General features: G+C 48.0%; 5 protein-coding genes across 5 annotated transcripts; 2 read left to right on the forward strand and 3 right to left on the reverse strand.

The window, feature by feature from the left end:
* Nucleotides 1-5,106: 5,106 nt before the first annotated feature.
* P175DRAFT_0528786 (glycosyltransferase family 32 protein) lies at nucleotides 5,107-6,247 on the reverse strand (the record flags this gene model as incomplete). The annotated part of the gene is made up of 2 exons (XM_040899639.1): nucleotides 5,107-5,135; nucleotides 5,191-6,247. The coding sequence occupies 2 exons, from the start codon at nucleotides 6,245-6,247 to the stop codon at nucleotides 5,107-5,109; spliced, it is 1,086 nt and encodes a 361-aa protein (XP_040756640.1).
* A 1,394-nt stretch (nucleotides 6,248-7,641) lies between these two features.
* P175DRAFT_0498353 (uncharacterized protein) lies at nucleotides 7,642-8,034 on the reverse strand (the record flags this gene model as incomplete). Its single annotated transcript, XM_040896484.1, has 1 exon — nucleotides 7,642-8,034. A coding segment is annotated over exon 1 (173 nt), but the record flags the coding sequence as incomplete, so codon positions are not given.
* A 1,537-nt stretch (nucleotides 8,035-9,571) lies between these two features.
* P175DRAFT_0451800 (tRNA threonylcarbamoyladenosine dehydratase) lies at nucleotides 9,572-11,472 on the forward strand. The gene is made up of 3 exons (XM_040894500.1): nucleotides 9,572-9,617; nucleotides 9,713-9,983; nucleotides 10,040-11,472. Exons 2-3 carry the CDS (start codon nucleotides 9,801-9,803, stop codon nucleotides 11,396-11,398), a joined length of 1,542 nt encoding a protein of 513 aa, XP_040756642.1. The 5' UTR covers nucleotides 9,572-9,617; nucleotides 9,713-9,800; the 3' UTR covers nucleotides 11,399-11,472.
* Nucleotides 11,473-11,562: 90 nt separating this feature from the next.
* P175DRAFT_0498355 (putative serine/threonine-protein phosphatase) lies at nucleotides 11,563-13,451 on the forward strand. Its single transcript, XM_040896485.1, has 3 exons — nucleotides 11,563-12,448; nucleotides 12,544-13,028; nucleotides 13,127-13,451. Exons 1-3 carry the CDS (start codon nucleotides 11,905-11,907, stop codon nucleotides 13,370-13,372), a joined length of 1,275 nt encoding a protein of 424 aa, XP_040756643.1. The 5' UTR covers nucleotides 11,563-11,904; the 3' UTR covers nucleotides 13,373-13,451.
* A 334-nt stretch (nucleotides 13,452-13,785) lies between these two features.
* Nucleotides 13,786-17,028, reverse strand: P175DRAFT_0506743 (uncharacterized protein; the record flags this gene model as incomplete). Its single annotated transcript, XM_040898221.1, has 7 exons — nucleotides 13,786-15,271; nucleotides 15,331-15,842; nucleotides 16,206-16,248; nucleotides 16,382-16,428; nucleotides 16,488-16,675; nucleotides 16,732-16,891; nucleotides 16,966-17,028. 7 exons carry the CDS (start codon nucleotides 17,026-17,028, stop codon nucleotides 13,786-13,788), a joined length of 2,499 nt encoding a protein of 832 aa, XP_040756644.1.
* Nucleotides 17,029-17,634: the final 606 nt, after the last annotated feature.

A 17,634-nucleotide genomic window follows, 5' to 3' on the forward strand; every position in this document is an offset into this window, starting at 1 on the left:
TACCTACCTAGGTAAATAGAAGGCTTTGACACCATTGAGTGTTTCTATTGGAGGTCGACAGTCGGTCACTACTAACTAGCCATACTCCCGCGTCATCTCAGGACTCTTTCCACCATTCTTCTCTTATTCCCAACCCCGACCCTCACCTCATTTTGCTTCTTCTATCTCTCAAACCACTATCACCTTATTTCGTCCATTATCATCTCTCCTCCCTCACTATTTTCCAGAGCTGGTACCGGCAAATCTATTAAATTTATTATTCCCCCTTATCTCTCTGTGTACGAGCCGCAGCTCGAAAACCCTGTCTACGCCCATCATCTCCAGTTTACCCATCTAATCGGAAATTTTCGAGGGGGAAAAAAGCGAAGAATATAAAAGAAGTACTGGTATGTCATCCACTACAGAGAATAATCAAGGTTCTTTACTCCTAATAAGGAAGCCTGAAGAAGTGCTCTGGAAAAGATCCATACTGATTTACATCTGATCCAACAGATTCCTTCCCATAGCAGCCCAGTGGCAACTTGAGATTATCCCCTCTGCTCAGGAGGAATCATCCGCCTTATTACTGTTGCGTGGCAAGCGTTGTTGTAGAACCCATATTATCGACCTTGTTGCCCTCGATCGTGTCCTGAGGCAGCGAAGTTATCTATCCGGGGCTGGTACTCGCTACCTCCTGCGACCAGGCTTTTGCCACACCTAATATTTTGGCCCAGGAGAAGACCAACAAGGATAATCAGTGGCCATGGCTATTGAAAAAGGTTAGTTAGAACCAGCATCCACCTACCTGTCCCCTGGAATCACTGTTATCATGAGCTGCGAGGTCAATATTCAGTTGATACTGACTTCTTGACAGTAGGAAGACAGGTGGGCTCTTCCCAGCTCACCATTATTGGGGAGCAGCCGAGTGAAATCATCGGAATGGGCGATGAGTACCGCACGATACAGGCTCTGGTGTCTGCTTACTTTGACAGAGCCATCTCTGGGCCAGATGGCGCTGCCATGAAGGCCGTGATAAAGCGAGTGGTCAACATCCCTGACGAACCTAGGTGCTGGACAAAGAATAGCCTACTCGACCCGGCCACTCGTTTCCTCCTGGTGTATAAGAGCATCAACCCTACCTGCTTCGAGAACCTAGTCTCTGACAGAGAGTGGAAGAGCTTTCTCTGTAGCCGGAGAGGCCAGGCCCTGAGTAAGTTTTGACTTGTTATTCCCACGCTGATAAGGTGAAGTGATCGCGGCCACTGGTGCTTTCATACTAATCGAAACGTGACCCTAGAAAACGAGTTCTTTTCTGTACCTGGCCAGTTCACCCAGAGTACAACGGTCGGTACGGGTCCTGGTGGTACCATGGCGTCCTTAACCCGTGTTGATACCGTAAGGGGTAAGATAAGGTCCACCATATATCATCATAGTATCTTTTGTTCACGAGAAATAGGTATCTTCCACCCCTGGACCTTCTTCAAGAGGCGGCCCACCGACGGTTCAACGACCCAAGTCTGTTAGACGGTACCCATAATACTTCAACCTCTCACGGTGGCGACTAGGTGCGACGGGTCGACATGGCATCATTGTTTAGCTTTCTATCTGCTTTTGATTTCTTTGGAAGGAGTTGGTCATCTTGGTTTCTTTTTTTGTACATGGATAATACCAAAAGCGTTGCTTACATTGATCATCCTCACTGGGTGTCATGTGCATAACGCTCGTTCGACGACGCCAGCATGAGTTGCCTTCGCGGGTTGGGTTCCGACATGAACATCTCAAGGGTTGATTATACTCTTCACCGAACTTGAGGACACCATGCTCTACGGTTACCTTGGCATATAGATCCGATATACTCCCCCATACGTGAGACGTATAGGGTTGTATAGGGTTGTATATGTATGTATAGGTATGAGCATGATGGCATATCAAGACGTCAACAACAGAGGAGCGGGGAGGAGAAGAGTAAAGGTTGAGAGTATGATGCCCAGAAAAATTGAGATGAAGTTATTGTCGGAGCCCTATGGTCTGGATCTTGTTGTATCAGCGAGCTGGCGCAGGGAAGGCGAATAGGATCTGTTGGGTGATTGGCTGTTTGGTTGTCAAGTTGTCGTTTAGTTTTCACGTTGATTCAATCGCAAAGTATGCCATGTCCCCTCAATATGTTGAATGTCGCAACCCTTCTCCTGGAGGGAAGCATTCTTGAATCTGGGTATGCTCCAACTATATGAAAATTCAGCCTCCCGCGGCCATCACGTGAGCGGCACCCCAAAATGAGGTTGTAAAGTGGCACAAGGGAGCCGACGCCATCAAATACCGCATTAGGGAATTAGAAGGCAGGACTTGCTCCTGACCTGAGAATTTTAGCCTGTCGGGTTGGAGTAGCTGACCAGTGAAACCCCAACGTATAAGATTAGTCCCCCAGAAACAACGCCACTTCCCGGCCTACGCCTGCACAATCATCTTGAATGCGCGCACATCTGACCCATCATTCGTGGAGATGTACCCAGTTTCATGTTTGCACTTTTTCGCTGGCTGTAGGTCGCCAACGACTGGCATAGGTAATGGATAGAGACAGGATTTTTTTCTTTTTCTCCTTATTTCACAGAGTACGGAGTACAGAGTACAAAAGTTGTTTGGGCTGGTGGATCCCATGAAAACCTTGAGGATGCTCACCGATGCTGATCCCATAGGTAGAACGCCAGAGACATCCATCCAGGGAATGCCTCTACTATCCCACCCCACCCATTTGTTTGTCCAATGGCAGGTGTACTATATCTCAGGCGTGGTGTGGTGTGGTGGACGCATGTCAGCCAATTCTTCGATCGAAAAAGGCATAGTTACAAAGCGGCGAAGCGCTAGGATTCATCCACTATGATTACGCCAAAGATTAGGTCCCAATCCTAATATCTAGTACATAAAACTGCGTAGAGCAATACCTCCGGATAGAACCGCACGGAAGCAGAGCAGGGCAGAATCTTTACTTTTCTGCCCTCCGACGATACCCTCGTCATCATACTCTGTAGAAGCTCCTTCGAGAAGAGTCTTTTTGTCATCTCCAGTACTCCGTACTCCATGGGAAACTAGACAAAAAAAAAAAAAAAAAAAAACCGTCCAGCCTCTCCGGAATAAGAGTTGAAGTAGGCAGTGCTGAGTGAACCATACCTACCAGGTAACTAACTATCAATCATATTCTGCTTCTTATTACGGAGTACTTTCGGTACCTACGGAGTAGACTACTTATACTCCGTAGTTAGTTGTAAAAACAGTGACAGGTCAGTCTTATACTAGTACTAGGTACATTTGGAAAGGTGCCAGAACATCCTATATTTCTGACAAGTCTATACGGAGTACAGTGTACATGGTCGCCAGGCTACCTTACTGTTCAGCTAGAAAGATGCCTAGACAATCATTTTATCCGGATACAGTATTATTGCTTGGTGCTCAACATAACATAACTGGGAGCACTGGTAATATAAAACCCTCGCGTGTGCCTGCTGGCAAACATGAATGTGACCCCCCTCCAGATTAAAGCATGGCATGCCAGTCCCGAAGGTCTGATAATCCGGCTCAAACAGAATATATCTTCATGGAACTCATTCAGGGACAGAAATCTAGGCGATATTTGGTTTGATCTCTCTCTGAAAGACAGAGGACTAAAACTTATTACAAACTTAGTGCAGGTATACCGCTTCAGCCCGACCATTATAATAATAATGCCTTGGAATATGATTTTAGCATGCTAAGACAGCAACTCTTTTCACCACGCAAGTGATCCCTGGGAGGGCGATAATACCACACTAAAGTCAAATCTAATTACTTTATCACGAAAAGTGGGCAGATATTAATGGTGGTAATACATCCCCCTTGTCCACTCATATACTCAGATGCCGAGTCAGATGAATGCTTGAGAGATCTCGTTGGAGTCGGGCATGAGGGTTGGGTACCTATAGATCAGTACGAGGGAGCCACGACCCGCGAACAAATATTGAAGAAAAAAATACCCTCGACGCGGCTGAAACGGCAGAAGAGAGAATGAGGATCGAAGAGAATTGGATCTTTGATGATTTTGATTTCTGCGAGGATGATTATATGTGAGCGATAAGCAGTGAATGGTATTGTAAACCTTCTAGTACCCCTCTCTCTCCTTCTGTATCTTATGAATAACTACCATGACAGACTTGCGAAACGTCGTACTAGTAGTAGTCTATCTGAGTATGGCTTTTCTCCTGATATGTAAAGCCTGGCTTGGATACTAACTAGTGCAATCGACCATGAACACCAAAATTATATGAATTAAATAATATATGAAAGTCCCCCTCAAACACCCGGGGTATGACCCGTACACCGTGCTGAGTTCTAATATATATAGGGATTTTGTTTTTTTTTTTTTTTCGCGATCAGTCTTAAGTTTCTAAGATATCACTAGTTACGTTACTATTCTAACTCGTGCAGCACTATAACTTACAACTGTAGTATACGTTATACGTACTCGAGTGTTTCATTTTTGGGTCTAAGTGATGGTGAACAACAGGGTGGATTTGTATCCCCTGCACAATGGAGAGGCTCATCAATTTAGGGATTAATCGCCTCACCGGGTACAGATACCACCAGACTGCCCTCTAGCTTTGGTAAGTTGGAAAAAAAAAAAAAAAACATGTACATAGGTAGGGTTGAGTATATGTAACAGGAGAGGACATGATGCATGACCAGGAGGCAGCAATGGCTTTTGCAAGAACCAAGCTTCAGGTGCTATAAAGGAGCAGGAAAAGAAGCGGGGATTGGTTTTGTTAACGGGTGCATCTATAGCGGGCAAACGTCCTGCCCACTAATGAGGCGGACTTGGGGCGATTCCTGATGCCGTTTTGAAGTCTGGAATTCCATTGATTGCCCAAGTGTGAATGCTCACCCGTCAACAGCGACGCGGCATGGAATTGGGGGGCCCCGGTATTTAGCGATTGAAAAAAAAACCGGGTGAGTTGTGGTCTGCCGTGCGCGCCTAGTATTCTATGGTGATGCAGCTATTTGGCTTGGATGACCCACTGAATGCAAGTAAATGCGGATAACTTCTGTTGCTGGTAGTTTAGATTGGCGCCTGAATTTTACCATGGGTTGCAAATCTGTTTGTTATAGAGACGGGTCGGTTTTCCATGTTCCTTGAGAAATCGTCAGCTAGAGCCTTAAGGAAATTTGAGATCAGTAAATCCTTACCTCCAAAGCTGTGTTTGACAAACGCCATTGGGTCATCAACGTCTTTTGCTCCCATTTGATTAACACCGGGACTAAAGCTGGTAATAGGCAGAACCACAACGTCGCCAACTTTCTGGTAACCATCTTGATTTGTGAAGTCTTCGTAAGTAATGTTGCGCGTGGATTCAGGGTCGATATCGAAGTACTCGGGGTCATTGAAATATCGGAAGATAGTATCAGTCCACGCGGCTGGTCCCGTGAACTCAACAATAGTCCTATCCATTTTACCCTTTTTAAGAATATGCTCCTTCTTCATGCGCAGCGCTTCCTCTGTGATGAACGCCACGATGTCCACCAAGATTGGATGCCCGGGTTTGGATTGAATAGTCCACTGGCAGAACTGAATCCGACGGGAATACCAGTCATGCCAATCAGGGCGATCAGGATCGGCCTCAATCCCGACCACAAATCCCACGCTCGCCGGGTCGAGGCTTGACGGCAGCCAGTCGCTAGCTGGTTTCAATGCGGTTGTATCGATATCACTGTATATCCCGCCCCGCGCAAGTAGCACCAGATATCTGAAAAAGTCGGCCTTTAATACAGGAAGGGGTAGCGAGTCGAACGCTTCAAACACCTCGGGGATGGAGCCATAAAGATACTTTACCAAATGATATTGAGTATCATCTGGGACCACCTGGTGGACGAAACTAGGGTGAAGCTCAGACCAGCTTGCCTCTGGACCCCGCAGGTCTTCACTGAACCAAATGGAAGCCGGAGCATATTTCCATGTCTGCCAAATATACGCAGGAAACTTGCCCTCCAAGTTATAAGGGAAATGATAGTGCAAGCGTTCGCGTAAGGGCGCAGAGAGTGGTGGTTCCGGAGGCCTCAGTGGTTGTTGTGCAGCGTCCGTCTCTTGACCGGAGTGCTCGTTTATGATCTCATTCGGATTCGGGTCGTAGGCTGCTGCGTCCAGCGGCGAGGAAGGCTGGGAGGAAGCGGGATGGGTGGATCGTAGGAAGAGTATAAGGGATATTAAAATGGCGGCTACAATGAGCGCCTTTCGGAAAGTGAGCATTGCTGAGAAATAGCGATAGAAGTACTGCAAGACTGGCGAAGTGACACCTGGCAATGGGTCTTGATTCTAACCCACTCCGCGATCAATAGTCGGTTACGGTCCTAGTCTTGGGGACTGCGAGAAGCCGCAAAAGTGTTTCGGATTTCGTTCACCTGAGGGAGGTTTGAGCGTCGCACATGTCTGCCTTGGTATGAGAAGAAGAAGAAATAAGAATGAACAAAGTGAGGAAGCTAGGTAGCGGCGAGGCCTTCCAGACGTTGCGCGCAGAATGAGGTCAGACTGTCTTTGATGACAATCAGAAAAAAAAAACAGCAGAGACGTTCAATTGACCAGCAACAGAAGGGAAAGAATATGAACAGGAACGCTGTCTTGCAGCATGCAATTAAAAAAAAAAGTGAGCCTGGGAAGAAAGGGGAAATTGAGCGATTCAGAAGAAATTCGTCAGTCTTGTGTTTGGTGGCCCCAAAGTGGCCCGTGGTCGTCGTCAGATGCCGCGTGGATGGTTGATGATAATGACAACGCCCACCAGGAAATCAGTATAGCAAAGAAATAAAAAGAAAATTTGGAATACAAATTGGAGGCTCTTAGCTCTTATATAAAATGCCATCTCTTTTGTGTGGTGGTGTAACTTCTCACCTTCACAGGCTCCCCCGTCCATCCGCAATGGGTCAAGATTAACCCCGTTGGAAACATGGATTTCCCACCTTCTCTCCCTCTCCATTTCTTCAATACTAGCTAGGGCTTGATAACGACTGTCCATTGATGGTTCTACTGTCCCCGCCCAAGGTTGTATCTTGTGTCTTCTGTTGATCCGCGCAGCCGCCGTTTTCGGCCCATCTCCCTCGTTGTATCAACTGAGCGTTACAGTTCCCACCGGTGATCTCCCAAGTCTAGATTATGATTAGTTCCTACTTACTGACCTACTTCCATTGTGAACTATTAGCTCCCGCTTAGCTCATTATTCCCTGCCTCCGATTCATGCTGGATAAATTGTTTTGGTGTAAGCCGCGTCATGGTTTCGCCTGGGTTAGAAATCCACGGAACGTGCATACCTCTCCTGTCCAATCGTAACGACATTCCCTCCTCTGTGTCTCCTCTCTGGGATGCAGCCTGCAGTCGGGTTGTTCCCCAGGGACAACCGACGTCTAATCTCCACGCCCAGAAAAGATCGCCCGTTTCATTATAACCATACTAGCCTTAAATCCTCACTACGCTCGGCGGCTTGTTGGGGCATATGGCAAACTAATAGTATAGCCTTAATTATAGTATGATAGCTACTATATTAATGTAAGTATGGAAGTTAGAATTAAAATAGGCATTAAAGTAGATATTAAAGGAGGTATTAGCAGGCATCAAAGTAGGTATTAAAGGATGTATTAAAGCAGGCATTTAAGTAGGCATTCAAGTAGGCATTAAAGCAAGTATGAGCAGGCATTCAAGTAGTCATTCAAGTAGTTATTTAAGTAGGCATTCAAGTAGGCATTCAAGTAAGTATTAGCATGGTAATAGCTTATAAAAGTAGATATAGGAATGTCCATAGCTAACAGGTTAACTAACATCTCCAGGTTCTATAGCACGGAAAAGTAAGTAGGCATTCAAGTAGGCATTTAAGTAGGTATTCAAGCAGGTATTAAAGCAAGTATTAAAGTAGGTATTAGCAGGCATCAAAGCAGGCATCAAAGCAGGCATCAAAGCAGGCATCAAAGCAGGCATCAAAGCAGGCATTAAAGAAGGTATTAAAGCAGGTATTAGCAGGCATTTAAGTAGGTATTAGCATAGTAATAGCTTATAAAAGTAGATAATATAGGAATCTCTATAACTAACAGGTTAACCAACATCCCCAGGTTCTATAGTACGGAAAAGATGGCCCTGCGGGCCATAGTTCTTCCGAACCGCCGGCGCGCGTAGAACTCAGCACGGTGTACGGGTCATACCACGGGTGTTTGAGGGGGACTTTCATATATTATTTAATTCTGCATCAAGACGTTGATTTAGACCCTTCCATTTCGTCTGGAACTCGGGGTACGCGAGCAGCACACTAAGCGCGAGAGAGTGAAATCGAGCCACCTACAACCCCATCCTTGGGGGAAAATAAGTGGCAGCAGTATTTAGTATATGCACAATACTCATGAAAGACACAGCAGCACTTGGTCAGAAAATCGTTAGCTGTTTCTAATCGCGTGGAGTTCCCGCGAACGCTGCCTGTCCACCGGCCCTGTCCAGATCAAACCTCAGTGCAACGGTCTGTTACCTCTCTGCATGACTCAGGTCAACCAAGTCAACCTTGGATAACTCATTCTCTCAACCTTTCACTGTTATCTGAATACTACTGTAGGTTACCGTGGCTTGAAACTATCACTGTGCTCTTTAATGGCTAGTGGTACGATCAATTCCTTAGTCTAAGCTATCTAACACATATGCTGTAGATCATAAACTGCCCTCAGATTAGCTCTCAGGTTCTCACTGATTTCCAGGCAATAGTAAATCATGCGTAAACACACGTTGAGGCCGGATATCATACAACTTTGGCTTTTGGTACACACTCGTCACCGGGCAGCTCTGATCAACAGCTATGTAAGTGCAAATAAAACAAGTAGAATACAAAACGGTCACCAGAAAGATTATATAAGTCTTCATTTATTCCTGTCAAATAAGAAATGAGGGCTCGCATTTCGAGTGTTCGAGCATCATAATAATCTAGGGCCACAGTTAACATCAACAAACATGCGCAAAGGTATATATCTCAACCGAACCAAACCCCATTAGCAAAAAAACACTTAAATTATGACCAAATACCACATGATATTTCTGTATGCCTATCACGACCTTCCTGAAATTGTGCCTTGTGAGACGAGGGAAGCTGCACAGATTTTTGCACAGCCAGACCATAACCAAAATAGAACAAGAACTGAGCGATTTCGGCCAATCCCTTAGATCTCTGTTCAATCTCAATCACCCACTCTTGTGCAGAATGCCATCTTCCATTCGGTTGCCATATCGCTCGCGAAGGATGATGTCCATTGCCTGAATCATTCAATTCATCCAAGGTGTCATGAGAAGCTCAAGTGAGGGATATCGTCATTGGGATTAGGAGGGGGTTTGTTGCAAACCTAGATGTACCTTAATTAGCGGAAAGCTCAACAATCTCAGAGCTTCCTAGTTAAGACACTGCTCGTAGGAATAATTGTACTTACCACTCGGTGATTAAAGGGGTGAGTTGAAGATGTTCGCGGCCGGTGCACAAATTGACTTAAATACACGTGACCATCTATGGCGTAACTGGTTTTGTGGGAGCTGCGCAAAGAATCTCCGCACTCCAACTCACGGTTGATGGCTGCTTGAGACTTGTGTATATTTACTGTATGAAATGGTACGTCTTTGATTGAATGGAAATCCAGACCCATTTTTATTTTGCTCTTTTTTTCCGTCGCGATTGTATGATTCTAACCGTCCTTGGATATGTAGGAACTAAACTAAGTGATCAACGTCTACCCGTGCGATTAATTACTTTGAAAAGAAGAGTTCGAGGACGATATAGACAATACTTGCAAAGATGGCGTCTTGGATCCAGCGACCGGGTAATTCCCACCAGGCCCAGCTTGCTGCAACGGCTGTGCTTTCAGGCGCCGCAGTTGCGGGCGTGATACTGGGATACCAAAAATTTAAACGACGGGAGGCTGTGAAAGAACTGAAAGCTTCCATTCCAGACCTCAATCAACGACATCATGCGGAAATGGTACCAAAATGCTAATCCCACAGTCCCCAAGACCGGCTAGCTAATTCTGAATGAAGCTCACAGAATACGGCACCGCATCCTCAGGCCCGCACTGGACGAAGGAAGACGAGCGCAGCGCAGCCCTTGCACGCAGAGCACAAGAGGGAGATTACGATGACGAGCTTATCCTCGAGCAACTCGCCCGGAACCGCGTTTTCCTGACCGATGAGGGCCTTGCGAAACTCCGGGGATCGTTTATAATTGTAGTCGGGTGCGGAGGTGTTGGGTCGCACGCTGTCGCCTCCCTGGCTCGATCTGGCGTGGGCAAGATCCGCTTGATTGATTTCGACCAAGTTACATTGTCGTCCTTGAACCGACATGCTCTTGCTACACTAGCCGACGTGGGAACCCCCAAGGTGCATACTATTCGCAGGAGACTACAGCAGATCGCACCGTGGATTCAGTTTGATTGCCGGAACGAGCTCTTTGGCGGATCGGTGGCGGACGATTTGTTGGCACCATGGTCTTTAGACGGTTCGGATCAAGGGCGGAAGCCCGACTACGTGCTTGATTGCATCGATAACATCACTTCTAAAGTCGAGCTGCTCCACTACTGCCATACACACTCCATTCCCGTGATCTCTTCCATGGGCGCCGGCTGCAAATCGGATCCCACCCGGGTTATGATTGGGGATATTTCGGTCAGTACAGATGATCGACTCTCCCGGAGCACTCGACGTCGGCTGAAAGTCCTGGGCGTGCACTCTGGTATCCCGGTAGTGTTCTCGACCGAAAAGCCGGGGCCTGGAAAAGCCACTCTCCTTCCCTTAGCAGAAGAGGAGTTTTCGAAAGGCCAGGTGGACGAACTAGGAGTGCTGCCAGACTTCCGTGCGCGAATTCTCCCTGTTCTTGGAACCATGCCAGCTGTATTTGGCTATACCCTGGCCAATCACGTCATTTGTGACATCTCGGGTTATCCGATCGATTACAGCGTAGGCGTCAAGGGTAAAGATAAGATCTATGACTCCATTCAGGCAGCCCTTCTTGTGTCGTACGAACGCCTTGCTAAGGCCCAGGCTGGCAAGCATCTCATTGGGATCCGCATACCGATCACCAAGGACGATGTGAGCTATCTCGTGGACGAGATCTGGCGAGGCAAGAGTGTCGTGAGTGGTCTGCCTGGCCGGATTGCCCTTGTTCCTTGGGCACGCCCTCCGCAAGGGTTCATGCCCGATCCAGAGTGGGAGAAGCAGGGCCAAATCTTCATCCCACTCAAGCTTCAAGACCTTGTATTAATGACCAAAGAGGAGGCTACTCGTCATGAGAAGGAAGTCCTCATTGGAGGCAAGAACCCCGAAGAGCTCTACAGTGAGGAAGTTCTCCAGAAGGTGAAGGAGCGTAGGAAGGAGGTGGAATTTTATGAGCAATATAGATAATGGGTATTTCTTGTATGTACAGTAACATCAAAAGTTTCTATCCCAGCTTCTTAAAAATCAACGTTTTAGATTTCGGTCAAATTCCCCGAGGCCACGAAAAAGAGGCGATAAGATGACGTATATACCTCATGAGCCTCAATATCGCCTTCCCATCAAGTGCCAGATACAAGACTTACTGCTCGCAGTTATCCAGTGCAATTCCTAGACAGAGGATACAGTGGTTAAATTATTCTGGCAGGTGAAGAGCGCCAACGGAGGAGTCAAGTTCTCCTTTTTCAGACTCAGGCGGGTCAACAGAATCTTCTTTCTCGTATTATATTGCCCGCTCGACCCGGTCCCACATCCTTTTTCATCCTTCATCTCAACTCATGGGCACCGACCGACGCTGATCGAACGCACACTCTCTCCCCAATCTGTCTCCGGAAAACGTCGCTGGGGTCCCAAGTGGTGGTGGTGGTGAATCTCACCCCCGCCCGCACAAAAGTCATTCACACGACCGGTTCACAATGAGCCCCCCCAATCTGTACAGCAATCCAGATCGCCAGACCTTGGACTTTGCCGACGATATCTCCGACGATGGCCTATACTATTCCTCTTCCTCCTCCCGGATGACCAAGCACACTCATCCCCTCATCCACTTTGTGCGCAACGAATGGCAAACCAACCCGAAGTATTCACATCTCTCCCCTGCGTCGGATCGGACCGAGGCACCGCGATGGGTGCAAATCGTTGGATCGATCGTCACTGCTCCGCGATTTCGACGATACGCTGTTGTATATTTTGGGTTGCTGCTTTCATGCTGGATAGGATGGCATTTTGTGCTGTCTCCACGATTGGAGGAGCAAACGGCGCTCCTGAAGTCTCTAGACCCGCATGAGAAGGGCTGGGTGGGCTGGTTTGGTAGCAATTCTTTGCCTGAGTTGACGGATGTGATTCAGTTGGGGTCGTTGGACCCTAAGCTGTTACCGGCGGCGAAGACACCCCAAGCTGGCGAACCGAATCACCGAAGATTGGTTGTTGTGGGCGATGTTCATGGTTGTAAGATGGAGTGTGCGTATCCTCTACTCATATATCGCCCGCCCTACCACTGAACTGACAGCTAATATTACCTTTTTTTTTTTTTTTTTCGAGCGGTCGTTATACAGTGGAAAGATTACTGGAAGAAGTATCCTTTGATAAAGACCACGACCATCTGATCTTCACCGGCGACCTGATCAACAAAGGCCCCGATAGCCCCGGTGTTGTCGACCTTGCTCGAAAATACTCTGCTTCGTGTGTACGCGGCAACCACGAAGACCGAGTGCTTCTCCTGCGCCATGAGATGGACCCATCCAACCCACTTACCAATAATTCCAGGATCGAAACCGATCCACTACTAAACCAAAATCGCAAGGAGCGCGAGCTCGCGCGCCGGCTCACCGACGAGCAGGCAAAGTGGCTCGACGCTTGTCCTATTATTTTAAACGTTGGACAAATCACAGGCATGGGACAGGTCGTCGTCGTCCATGCGGGTCTTATACCCGGAGTTGATCTGGAAAAGCAAGATCCATACAGTGTGATGAACATGCGCACCATCGACTTGGACACGCATGTTCCTAGCGCATCGCACGATGGCATGAAATGGAGCAAAGTGAGTCTGGTTCCTTTTTTTTTTTTTTTTGGCTATTATTTAGTCGTCAATTCCCATGAAGCAAGCACCACTCAACGCTAACGTCCTATATGTGCTAGCTCTTTAATAAACACCAATCCCTTTTATCCTCAACCCTTAAAGATGGCGCATCAGACGCTGGATCAGGCGTGATGATGACTGTTCTCTACGGACACGACGCCAAAAACTCCCTCTCGCTGAAAACATATACCAAGGGCTTAGATTCCGGCTGCGTCAAGGGCGGAAAGCTGACTGCTCTTGTTATCCAGGACGGTGGACAGCAGAACATTGTGCAGGTACAGTGCTCTGACCACAACAAAAAATAAAGAGAAAAAGAGAAAAAGATCTTTCTCAACCCCCTCCTTCCTTTTTCAGTCTCGGCCTTTTTTTTTTTTTTTTTTTTTTGAATGGCATGGCGTTTGGAGCTTGGGTTTCTGCTACTGCTGCTACTTCTTCCTACCTACCTTGCTTCTCATCTACAGGCATGGACGGACATGTGAAATTGTGAATCTATCTACCTAAGGTATGGAGAGAAAGCCCACCAACCAACCCAACCCCTTGTAATTATCTCAAGCATACATACATACATACATACATACATACATAAGAAATGAGAAATCACCCGATTGATATCATCTGATGGAATATAGATACACCCGTTTAACCTTGTAATACGGAGTCCTGGAGTAATATAATGTATAATATGATATATAAGATAAGATATCCTCGTAGTATGTAACTAGCTAGCGAAATACTTGCTCGCCGACTCCGTACGATTCCACCCCCCATCGACCTCCCACGTAACAGGGTTCGTAAAATCCTCGTACCAAAACCCCCCCAGGGCATTCAGCTTCATGTACCCGAAGCGAAAATACTCCGGTTCCCCCCGGACCGCTCTGGACCAATTAAACACGCCGACTGACCCATCCGCGGCCGATTTGAAGGCATGGAACCGCTCCACGTCGTTCACGAGCACGCTCAATCCGTCCACTTCCGGGGGCAACGTGGGGAAAGCGAACGCAATGAGATTGGACGAGAGGATGTCGGGGACGCCGGGGGCGGTGTTGGTGAAGAAGTCCGGGAGGAGCGTGCTTCCTAGCTGGGCGTCGTTGAGGAGCGCCGCCGCGGTCTGGAGAATACTGTCGAACCCCCAGCGGGCGATGCCGTTGATGAATAAGCCTACCAGGAGGCCCTGATAGATGAGGCTCGGGCGGGTTTGGAGAGTGGTCCCTGGGAGGAAGAGGAGGCTGAAGATGTAATGGTGGATTCGGAGGTTCATGTGTGGGACGACGAGGAGGGCGAGGACGCCGCAGCCCAGGACGGCGTAGATGAGGAGGATTTGGGGGAGGCGGCCTTCGTTGCGGAAGGCGAAGACTTGGCCTGTGACTATGGCGAGGAGGAGGAGGACGATGGTGATTAGGGCGGGGATGGCGCCTGGTTGCTGTTGGATGTCGTGCGGGGTGAGGCGCGAGATGGGGATTTTGTCGAAGGTGTCTGTATTGAGAGCGCCGACCCAGCAGGGGCCGAGCCACAGACAGGTTTTGTCCCAGTGGGCGTCGAGGTCTGTGAGCGTGTGCCGGATGCAGAAGTAGTAGAGGGCGAAGCCGACAAAGGCGCAGGGCAGGAAGCGGCCCAGCGCGATAGAGACGATTTCATAGTAGTCTGGGGAGTAAGGGGGGTCGGAGGAGAGGGCGACTTGGAAGTAGACTATGAAGAAGACGGAGGCGAAGAATGCGGCTGGGGAGGTGATGACTAGAGAGAGCATGGCGGATACGATGAGCGAGAAGGTGAATAGTGGCCAGCGGGGGTCCTGGCATTGGAGGCCGTTGCCGTCTGCGGGGGAGTCTCCCGTGTCGAAGGTGAAGGAGAGAGGGAAGTAGGATGGGAAAGCGAGGCTGGCGATGCCGTTTCTCTCTACCGCTGGGAAATTCGCGTGCTCGCCGGTTCGACGAAGTACGCCACAGCCACCTTTCTGGTCCTGGAGAAGTCCGGCATGGATTGCGGCTTGACAGATGGTGGAATCGCCGCGATATACTCCAGGTTTCTTGCCATCGTCAGAAGCGCCTCCGATAACAAGGCTGTGATAATTGATCTCCTGCGGGCCTATGAAATATGGCTCAAGCACTGTGAAGGATGCGCAACCGGCTGGACAACGAAACGCAAATGTCTTCTCATCAAATGGTCGACAGTAATCGCCATTGATGCCACAGTCAGTCGCATTGTGCCTGGAAACAATGTGATAAGTTAGCCTCAAGATTTCGGACCTGAACTTTAAAGATCGTACCAGAGTCTGCTCCAGCAGGATAGTTTGACGGGGGTTCCATGACCCGGAATCTCCTGGCCAGTGACGCTGGCATGCAAAACCGAAATAAACACAAGACCCCAGACCCCAAGGACGCCTAGAAGAAGGCAGACTTTGGCTTGTGTGCTAGGAAAGTATCGCTCGATGAGACGACCAGGTGCAGTTTGCCCATGGGCCAGCCAGGGGTTGATACGATACTTCTGTGGCGACGATGGCTTACGGATCCAGTCTCGGACGCCGGAAACACTGCAGGAGAATCGCTTGGACACCTTGACATGAGGACGATCGAAATTCGATGTCGGGAGTAGCGGTTCACTTGTACTCTGATCGCCGTCGCCTGCCGCGGGGTCAAAACTGTCGCGCGCTGCTGCTGTGGCTATAATTTGGCTGGCGCTGGCGCTTGAATCGAATTCATCTCGAGCCTTGAGCAAATATTCCTCCGGTTGCCGCGGAACCTTTTCGAAGGAAGATGAGCTTGACCATTCTCCCGGTTCCTGCTGCGATCGCATTGTTGAAACCCCTTTGGATGGATGGAAGAAGAGTTCGCGTTATTTGTTGGTCTCTGAAGTCAAACAAACGCCCGAGTTAGTCATCGCGATACTACTTCTACAACCTCATTTTGTCTTCCTTCTCGGACTGAATAAACAGAAGGGAAGCAAGCAGCCAAATTAATTGATCTATTGTATTTGATCTTGATCTTGATAGCTGAGGGGTTGTATTATTATACTTCAAATATACTTCGATTTCAAGGAAAGACTATTATCAATCGCGACAACGATGGGTATCTGGGTGAGGTCAAGTAAATCATCAAGTCATTGTTCGTGTCAATTTCTTGGGAGTAGAGAGGGAATTCCAACCCGTGTCAAAACCACAGGAGTCGCGACCCAAAATACAGGCTGGCTTTCGGGTATATGCGAACGTGTAGGGGGGTAGGTAATTAGACACGAGATCGAGAATGACGGCCGCTATAACACAGGAATGTTAGCACCCGATAGCCATATATATATATATACATATGGTATCTAAGACTTACATTCTGTCGCTGGTGGTGCCCCGAACACGAATGGTGAACCAGATTCCCTAGAACCCCCCGTCAGTCGTCAAGCCCACAAGTCTCCCAAGATCCAAAAGGAACATACCAGAAGCGCCGAGACAAGCCAGACAATCGCAGACAGGAAGCTGAATGCCTCAGCGGCCTTCCATCGACCACAGTAGGTGTTGTCGGTGATAGACCCCCAATACCAAATGCTCCCGCAGTCAAGCTTATGGATGGCATCGACGAGGATTCCGAAACTGGCGAACCAAGCGAAGGAAATGATCACGTCCACTGGAGAGAAATCCATTAATAGGGATCGAAGCATGTTGGGGACGTGAGGACCCTACGTGGCCAGGAGAAGAACCCCGATGCAAAGGGGATCAACCAGATGAAACCCAGTAGGATAGATACTCCGGCGACTACTTCAGTATAGATCCATCGAGCCTGGGGCCAAGCATCGACCTTGTCATATTGGTGGAGGAAGTAACCGATAATACCAGCAACCACCTAGCCAAGTTAGTTTTTTTTTTCCCTCCATTGTTTAGGGGGGAAAGGAAGCGAAATGAGAGAGGGCCAGGTACCGCAGCAAAAGCGATCTCCGCGACGCGAAAGACAATGGAGAGTAAACGTGAGATGACAGGCATAATGAAGGAGGTGGATTTTCTTCTTTTTCAGAGAGGTTATTGAAGTAGTCCGTACCTGGGTCCTAAGCAGTATGGGGAGACCTGTCTGACATGCAACAAAAAAAGGAACTGGGAAACGAGAATGTGTGGCTCAAGCTGGTTTAAATACAGCATGCTGCCTGATGATCATCCGTGATATTTTTCTTGCTTTTGCATTCATACTTGGTTCCAGGGCCAATATGGTTTCTTTTTGCCTCCAGATAGTTCTGCCCAACGTCCTACAAGGGAAAGATATCCAAAGGCTACCAACCCTTACAGGGAAACCAAGAGAACAGATCCCTTCCCCGAGAACAGTGCGGTGAAGAATAAGATGATGATGTGTGGTGTCCAGCCGTCCCGAAGGCTAGAATACGTCAGTCTAGAGGCTGACCAGCTTGTTGTTTTTGTTTTTTTTCCAGCTTGTATCGCTTACTATTGGTGGTTTGGATTGCATTTTCCTATATTTAATTTATTATCCTTTTTTTTTTCGTCATTGTTCGCGATAGGGCAGATTTACCTACAGTATTGTCAACTACTCCGTACCTACAGGGAAACCCGTTCTGAAGCGTCTATTTAATCTAAAGAAAT

The sequence above is a fragment of the Aspergillus ochraceoroseus genome (assembly GCF_002846915.1).
Source record: "Aspergillus ochraceoroseus IBT 24754 chromosome Unknown P175scaffold_1, whole genome shotgun sequence".
Classification (NCBI taxonomy): Eukaryota; Fungi; Ascomycota; class Eurotiomycetes; order Eurotiales; family Aspergillaceae; genus Aspergillus; species Aspergillus ochraceoroseus.